This window comes from Lipotes vexillifer, unplaced genomic scaffold, assembly GCF_000442215.2.
Source record: "Lipotes vexillifer unplaced genomic scaffold, Lipotes_vexillifer_v1.1 scaffold230, whole genome shotgun sequence".
Classification (NCBI taxonomy): Eukaryota; Metazoa; Chordata; class Mammalia; order Artiodactyla; family Lipotidae; genus Lipotes; species Lipotes vexillifer.
Genome location: NW_006775143.1, coordinates 5,724,064 through 5,733,372, shown reverse-complemented (window position 1 = coordinate 5,733,372; position 9,309 = coordinate 5,724,064). Strand labels below are relative to the sequence as shown.

The 9,309-nt window shown below is 37.1% G+C and overlaps 1 protein-coding gene across 3 annotated transcripts in view; it reads right to left on the bottom strand.

The window, feature by feature from the left end:
- Positions 1-3,829: 3,829 nt before the first annotated feature.
- The window catches only part of ZFP37 (ZFP37 zinc finger protein), a 13,117-nt gene continuing 7,637 nt past the window's right edge, over positions 3,830-9,309 (bottom strand). For all 3 annotated transcript variants that reach the window (XM_007449757.1, XM_007449758.1, XM_007449759.1), the window contains exon 4: positions 3,830-5,337. In XM_007449757.1, coding sequence (XP_007449819.1) covers positions 3,830-5,337 — 1,508 coding nt within the window. The remainder of the gene's footprint in view (positions 5,338-9,309) is intronic.

Below are 9,309 nucleotides of genomic sequence, written 5' to 3'. Positions count from 1 at the left end.
CTATCTTATGAGGGTGTCATACTTTATTTAATCAATTAATTGGCAACTTATGTTTTATCCAACTTCTCTGTGTTCTGTGATAATTATAGTACACCCTGATTGTGTTTCATAGAATAGATTCCTGGAAGTAGGAGTGCAAAATATTTTCAGGCTTTGATGTATACTGTCAGATTTACATTAAAATAGGTTGTACAAACTTGACTACCAAAAGCAGTGTATGAGCAGTCTTGTTTCTACCTCTCCTGCAAACCTGATTATTTTTTAAATCTTGATTTAATAGAAAAATGTCTTACTTTTTCCTCTTCTGTATGTCAGAGTTCAGCATCTTTCTCTCTCTTCCCACACCCTCAGATTCTAAAAAATGTATGCCTGGAATGCTCTTCCATCATATATACATGACTTGTTTTCATATTCGTCAAGATTGTGTCACCACGAAGTAAGCTTGAGCTTGTATCACCACTACCACCATATTTAAAACTGCATTCTCTTACAATTGCATTTCCCTTCCCTGTTTTGTTTTATGCCATACCACTTGTCACCCTCTCTCATACTCTGTATTTTAATTACAGTTGACTCTTGAACAACACAGGTTGAACTGTGTGGGTCCAATTATACATGGATTTTTTTCAATAAATATATATAGTACTACATCATCCATGGTTGGTTGAATCCTTGGATATGGAGCCACAGATTTGGAGGGCCGACTATGGGATGTAAGCATTTGCAGATCTTGGTATCTGTGGCTGGTCCTGGAACCAGTCCCCTGTGGATACCAAGGGACAACTATATTTAGATTTACTGCCTGTCTCCCACTCTAGAATTAAGCTCTCTGAGGACAAGATTTCTTTTCTTCTTGCTTTGTTGACTGCTATATCTCTAAGACTTAGAACAGTGCCCAGCATATAGTAGATGATCAATATTTCTTGAATAAAGAAATGTTTTAAAACTGTTAATAATTAATTTTATGGATATATGCCTCCTCCTCTTCTTTATATTGAAGAAATGTCTTAGGAACATTTAAAAATATTTTTAAATTTTACTTAAACAATTATTCAGATTAGTGATTCTCAAAGTGTTGTCCCCAGACCAGTAGCATCAGCATCTTCTGGGAACTTATTTAAAATGCAAATTCTCAGGCCCTATCACAGATCTACTGAGTCAGAAATTTGGGTGGGGCCCATTTCTAAAGTCCATGCTTTAACAAGCCCTCCAGGCCACTGTGATGAATGCCCAAGCTTGTGTATCATTGATTTAGACTCACATCTGTATGTCTATTTTCTTTCATTGTTTGCTTCTAATTTTTTTTTAATTTATTTATTTATTTTTGGCTGTGTTGGGTCTTCGTTGCTGCACGTGGGCTTTCTCTAGTTGCGGCGAGCAGGGGCTACTCTTCGTTGCGGTGGCTTCTCTTGTTGTGGAGCACAGGCTCTAGGAGCACGGGCCTCAGTAGTTGTGGCACACGGGCTCAGTAGCTGTGGCTCATGGGTTCTAGAGTACAGGCTCAGTAGCTGTGGTGTACAGGCTTAATTGCTCTGCGGCATGTGGAATCTTCCCAGCTCAGGGCTTGAACCTGTGTCCCCTGCATTGGCAGGCAGATTCTTAACCACTGTGCCACCAGGGAAGCCCTGTTTGCTTCTAATTATTTTTAGACATCATTTCCTATTAATTGATACTAAATTTTAATTCATTTTTTACTGCACAGGATGACTTTCAGCATTCATTTTTACTGTTCAGGTATACCTATATTCTTGACTGTCCCAGGTGTGGCACTACCATGGGTTCTCCAAGAAGTGAAGGAAATTTCTAGCCATATGTGCAACTGTTTTATTCTTCTACAAAGTACAGATTTTCTACAGCTCTGGACAGTGATGATTCATTCTGTGCATAGTGTTAGATTTTCACCTGGTAATAAATTACTGGTGGAAATGGCTTTCACATTTCATTTTCTTCCCCGACAGTAAATAAGTTACTTGGTAATGAGAGCATAATATCCGTGAGTTAATCTTTCAGTACATGTATGTGCACAAGTGCACACACACATGCACACATTCCATTCTAAATATTCATACTTTTTAGTTCTCCAAAATGAGTTCAAGGCAGGCATTGGAATAGGAAATATTTGCAAAGATGGCATTTAATCACATATGGTTGAGGGTCCATAATTATGCTAGGCTAGTATCTAGGTGAAATATTTATTGAGAAGTATTGACCATGACTAGACAAGTCTTTCCTACCAACTTATATGTTTATTCTGAGGAATAAATCAGGTAATGCAGTGAATGTGTTGTGAAAAAATGTAAAAGGTGGCATACGTATCAAATATTATTATTACCTTATATTACAAAACCACTTTTGTTCTTATGTTACTGTTTTTAGTGTAACAACTTAAATTTTAGAACAGTTCAGCTGTATTTTTTAATCTATGACTCATGAGTAAAAATAGGAAAATAGGTTTCCTGTGCAAACCCAAATTGATTAACAGTATCTTCTGGAATGCATGCTTAAGAATGATTCTGAGGCCAAGTCTAGATCCACTCAGAAAGAGTTCAGTGATACATTAACAAGGTCTGCTATTGGGCAAGAACAGGAAGTAGTGCCATTTGTTGCAATACATTTGAAATCCCAGATTGAGGTATTTGTGTATAAGCACTTTGAATATGAGATAAAATGGAGCAATTGTGCAGAAAATCACTTTCATTCAGCTGCAGTCACAGTTCATCTTCAGTCTTTAAAAATATGATGAATAAAAGAAACACAGTGCTGAGTTATAGTTGTAATTCATTATTTTAATGAAAGAGCATGTTTGATAGGAAAAGCCTTTGTGAATTCAATATCAAATTTAATACCATATCCTCATTCATGAATAAGCATAGAAACTCTTACTTTGTCAAATAACATCATGGAGTGGGTTCAGTGAAAATTTTCATTAGTATTGATTTATACATATTAAAAGGATTTTAATTGTGAAAATAATATATGTACATGATTTAAAAATTTAAAGAGTATACAATAAAAAGGAGATCTCCCTCCCATGCCAGACCCCATTCCTGTATTCCTGTGCCCAATGGCAACCATTAAGTTTCTTTTGTATTTTTTCAAACCAATCTACTCACATATAAATACACATATATATACACAAATACATACATACGTACACACAGACAGACATGAAAACACACACACCCTTTTGTACACAAGTGGGAACAAACTATATACACAGTTGAGCAACCTGCTTTTTTCACTGAACAATGTATCTTGGATAGCATTCCCTACCAGCACCTGTGTGTTCTCAGCTGATTTCTTTCATTTTCTCTTAATTTTGTGTTAACATTTTTTTAACATAGAAAATAACCCTTTTATAAAGTTTTCTGCTGATGCAGGGACTAGAAAAGACATTAAGAAAGAGCTGCATGATAGCATCAAAGGTGAAACTCATACCAATGGTCACACACATTTATACATGGCAATAAACAGATATGCAAATTCAATTCTCATATGTGGTGCTTAAGTACACAACCCTCAAGCAACTCAGGAATTGTCAGAAAATGTAATTTGTTTCCCTAGTGCTCTGATTATTCAATTATTAACAATTTTAAAAGCTTTATATTCAATCTGAACATATAGATCATTTATAATAATTATTTTTAAAACAATGTTTTATATAAAAGGTTTAAACTCTCCATCCATTTCTTCCATGTGATGATTCATTTTCAAATTCTCTCATGTGTAACAAGGTGTGACTTCTTGTTAAAAGCTTTCTAACATTCTTTAAAGTTAGAATACTTCTAAGGTTAAATAAAACCTTTAGTTCAGATTTCCCACACTAATTTCACTCATGAGATTTCTCTTCTGAATGAGTTTTCATATGTTTAGTAAGGGATGCATTTTGTGTGAAGGCTTTTCCACATTCATTACATTCATAAGGTTTCTCTCCAGTGTGGGATCTCTGATGTATAACAAGCTGTGACTTTGCATTGAACGCTTTTCCACATTCATTACATTCATAGGGTTTCTCCCCAGTATGAGTTCTCTGATGTACAATGAGGTGTGACTTTTGGGTAAAGGCTTTCCCACATTCATTACATTCATAGGGCTTCTCCCCAGTATGAACTCTCTGATGTTGAGTAAGACCTTCAATTTGCTTGAAACCCTTCCCACATTGATTGCATTCAAAAGGACTTTCACCTGTATGAGTTCTCATATGGTAAGTAAGAGATGAGCTATGTCCAAAGGATTTTCCACATTCATTACATTTATAGGGTTTCTCTTTAGTATGAGTTCTTTGATGTATACTGAGGTGTGACTTCTTGCTGAAAGCTTTCCCACATTCACTACATTGAAAGGGTTTCTCACCTGTATGAATTCTCATATGTTTAGTAAGGGATGAGCTATACTTAAAGGCTTTTCCACATTCATTACATTCATATGGTATTTCACCTGTATGAGTTCTCACATGTTCTGTAAGAGATGAGTTATACCTAAAGGACTTTCCACATTCCTTACATTCATAGGGCTTCTCGCCTGTATGAGATCTCACATGTTGAATAAGGTTTGAGCTATGTCTGAAGGTTTTCCCACATTCAGTACATTCATAGGGCTTTTCCCCAGTATGAACTCTCAGATGGTCAGTGAGGGCATGTTTATGACCATGGGCTTTGCCACACTGAATACACTCATATGGTTTTTCTCCAGTGTGAGTTCTCTGGTGTACAACAAGGTGTGATTTTTGGCTAAAGGCTATCCCACATTCATTACATTCATATGGTTTCTCACCTGTATGAATTCTCTGATGGTCAACGAGTCCTTGTTTGTGGCTGAGAACCTTCCCACATTCATTACATTCAAATGGTTTCACTTTATTCTGAGTTTTGTCACGCTTAGTAGGAGATGAGCTATGGCTGGATGATTCCTTATGTTTTTCTCCAGTTTGAATTTTGTCCCGTTCAGTATGTTTCTTGCCAGTTTGAGTTTTGTCAGGCCTATTAGATGAGCTATGGTTGGGTACTTTCTCACATTTTTTTCCAGTTTGATTTTTGTCTTTCTTTGTATCAGATAAGCTATGGCTGAATGATTTCGTATGCTCTTTAGCTGCATCAGCTTTCTTTTCTACATAATTTCTTACATGACCAGGTAAGTCTAAATTCTTTCCATGTGACTCAAACTTAAGAAGCTTTTTTTTTGAAGGAACATATTTTGTACTCACATTTTTTTCCCCCAATGAACTACATTCATGGCCCTTTTTCTTAGTCAGAGTTGTTTTCTTGAAAGCAACTTCCCTAAGGAGTTTGTTTTGAGATTCTTGATGGTTCTCTAGCTGGTCATCATCTTGCTGGACTTCTTCTAAAGTGGAATTCAATGAGACATTCTTGTGAACCTTTGCACTCTCATATTTTGGAATACAACTTATAAAGAAATGCCTTGTTGTGGGGCTGAATTTTTATTCAAGCCTAGTATCCTAAAGTGAATGAAATATCAAAAGCAAATGTCCCTGTCTTTTTGGACCTGGGGGGGAAAGTGCTGTAGTAAAAACAGGAAAAGAAAATTGACAATAGTGATTAGAAAAGGATTTGGCTGTTTATAAATATGACCTTGCAACCTGCGATAAAAGATGAAATAAACACAAGGAGCAGTGAATAAAAAACAGATGAAGTTAAAAGCTTGTAATTGTTGTTGACACTTTTGAAGTCTCTCCTCAGCCCAAGCTGCCCAGCTTTAATAACTGCCAATCCACCCATAGTATTTGGCTCTTACAGCCCATCTATATTCATCCAATTCTCCATAGTCACGGTAGGAGACAGCTGGCTCAAGCCAAGATGTCCAATAAGAGTATGTCTCCTAAAGACTTAGACTCTGTCTCCACTGGGTGCTAAATTTAAAAATGATATAAGACAAGTACTACAAAGCCACATTTTCCCTATGTAAACAGAAAATTCATCAGTACAAAGAATAAAGCATACAACCACAGAAAAGCAGAGATGTAAGATCATGTGTCCTCAAATAGACCATTTGCATAATCCCAGTTCCTAATGGCTTCCCAGTACTGGTTCTAGTCCCCAGCTGAAGTATCACCCCTTAGGTTACAAGAAGCCTTATAATAAATTCCTCCATTTACTTAGGATAGCTCAAGTAAAATTTTGTTATTGCTCCCCAAAGAGCCAAAATAAGAGAAAATAAGGTAAGTCCATCAAAGAGTACTGAACAGCATATAGATGACTGAGGGATTAAGCAGGAAAGGATGTTCCACTACTACCACCCATGAGTAATATAATAATGCAATTCCTGTAGTAAGAAACATCCCACAGTTTCTATGAGTTACCTGATGTTTTTACCATATTATAAAGTTTGATACTGGCAAATAAACTTTACACCATTTGGATTTACAGTGTACACACACACTTGTTTTCCAATAGTTTGCTATGGAGCACACCTTCCTGTCAGGTCACTCTAATTGCCAATTATAAATTTTAAGCTAATTCCTAACTCTAAGTGATTGCTCACATTCTTTCCTCCACACATTATACAATTATACATTTTGAGATATCTTCTCAATCTATGCTTCCCTTCTCTGAGACCACCACCCACATTGACAGATGTAGGCAGCCATGTTTGTAGTATATGATCCAACTTTTCCTTGAAAACAATTGATTGGACAGTGGTAAACACCAGGCTCCAGCTATTCAACAATTCTCCTAAGAACTTAGAATTGAAACTTGAAGACTTCCGTTAGCTAGATATGGACATTACATATGTAAAAACCAAACAATTTAGAAGCTAGGACTACCATTTTGGGGGTGGCCTTTTTCAGCTATGGACATGGAAAAACAGAAAAACCTTCAGGATAGGAATCAAAGAGACTCAAAGAGAGAAGCAGATATAAGAGTCCCCATGACCTCAGAAAGAAAGAGATAAAAAGTGAATAGTTGTTTTACTAGTAAAAGAACATTACATGGATAAAGTGAAAACTGAGTTCAAACAGAAAAGAGTTATGGTGTTTGAATATATAGCCAGGTAATACTATTACTTTTATGGAGAACTTTTAAGAGATTAGTTCCCATGGAGTAGATCAATTTTTATAAGTATACATAAAGTAGTGTTATACTTATAGTAGGAAGAATTGGAGTTGCCAGCTGCTTTTTCATTTAGGAAATTATAAGTGATGCAAGCATCCTGAGAGAAAGAGTATAACAAGAACTTTTATGTAGCATGACAAGGCTGCATCTTCCAATGTCCAAGGATGCTGGGGACAATGGAGGCAAATCTCCTTCTGGGAAGAAAGGGATCAAAACTCAAACCTTTCCCCTTGAGGTGTAACATTATAAGAACCTCTTATGATGATTTGGGCTGGTCCCAACTGACATTGGCCAGCGGGAAAAGATATAAAGCACCACAAGAGAAATTTACCATGAGGGAGGGGAGGAGGCTCTGAACTAGTGAACTGGTATAATAATAGGGTAATACTAGGAGAGAGCTGGGTCTGGCAGAGCATGTAATTAAGGCTATAAGCTTGTCCTGAATCTGTGACAGTAACTAAGACATGAATTTTAAGCTAAAACGACTGTAACTTCAGAAACTAAAGCATGGAGCTCATTAGACCCAGCAAATCATTGGAGGGAACAGAACAGTCCTTCCTTGAAGAAACTTCAAGGATGATAGAAGAACCTGAGCCAAGAATAGAGTCACTGTAGCAATGACAAAAATGTATGTATTAAATGACTCAGGATTATTTTTTAGTTGTAACACCAAGTATCAGCGAGAAAAGTGAAGACAGCCAAAACTGGAGCCACTAATGGATGGATCAAAAACTCTATGAAGGACTTCCCTGGTGGTTCAGTGGTTGAGAATCCGCCTGCCAATGCAGGGAACACGGGTTTGAGCCCTGGTCCGGGAAGATCCCACGTGCCGTGGAACAACTAAGCCCATGCACCGCAACTACTGAGTCTGAGCTCTAGAGCCCGTGAGCCACAACTACTGAGCCCTCATGCCACAACTACTGAAGCTTGGGAGCCTAGAGCCTGTGCTCTGCAACAAGAGAAGCCACCGCAATGAGAAGCCTGCACACAGCAATGAAGAGTAGCCCCTGCTCACCGCAACTAGAGAAAGCCTGCACACAGCAATGAAGACCCAACGCAGCCAAAAATAAATAAATAAAATAAAATAAAATAAACAAACAAAGAAAACTGTATGAAGTCTCTTCATTTGTCATTTGAAGGACTGGTCTCTCTGGTCTTTGGGAATTCATGGAGTCTTAAAAAATTCAATGTTAGAAGAAACTTAAAAAGATATTGTGGACATTCTGCTAATTTGGGGACTGCAGTGATATATAATAACTGAATATTTTAATGTTTTGTGGCAACATCTAAGATGAATTTTTAAGGGGGGTATTTAATAATCTACCTAAGAATTGGAGCAATTTAGGTATGGGACAATATGAATCTAATTTGGGTGATGTCAGTCAGAACTGAGCGGGGAAAATCAGGAACTGAGGAAAGAATAGTAAGAGGGAAGGCAGAGAGCAAGGATTCATGGGAACTCCATGGCAGACAGGCCTAAAATCTGACCCTGATAAAAACAAGGAAGGTGGAAGGAAGCTCTAACTTAGAAAGAAAGATAAAGCTTTCAATTTCTGACCATCTGAGAATAAGCTATCCTGTAAGGAGGTGAAAGATAAGACAAAGGAATTGAAGATTTATCTGGACAAGATAAATTTATCTTGGAAGTCACCAGTATAGAATAAATAGCTTGTATTTACACAATAGATTATTCCTTTGAAGAAAACAGAATTTAAAAAAAGAATAGATAGTAGAAGACAAAACTTTAGGGACACTTCAACAAAGTAAGAAAGAAGAGAATCTGGTGAAAAAATTGGTAAAGGAACACTTAAACGATAAAATCAGATTCAAGTGGTATAATTCAAGCTAGGTGGGCAAGAATTTCAGGCTGATCAAAACTATTAAAATATGCACTGGAAGGTTACCACTGCTGACTTTAAAGTCAGAAATTGTTAGAGGCATGGATCCTATGGAATTTGACTGCAAGGGTTAGGGAGAAAATGGAAATAATGTTGGTGGTATAGACCACAGGTCTAGAGCATTTCACAGTGAAAGGGGGGAAATGGAAAGTAATGAGGGGCAGGAGGATTACACCAAGAGATCTGGATAGAGGACAGATTTAAGAATGCCTGAATCTCTAAGGAGAGAAATTTGATACTATGGGGTCTAAGAGTGTGGGTGGATGAAGGGAGAAAAGCTGAGGATATTAGGAAAAGGGAGGATAATTTTAAAAAGCATGGCTTTAGAGAGGTAAGCAGGA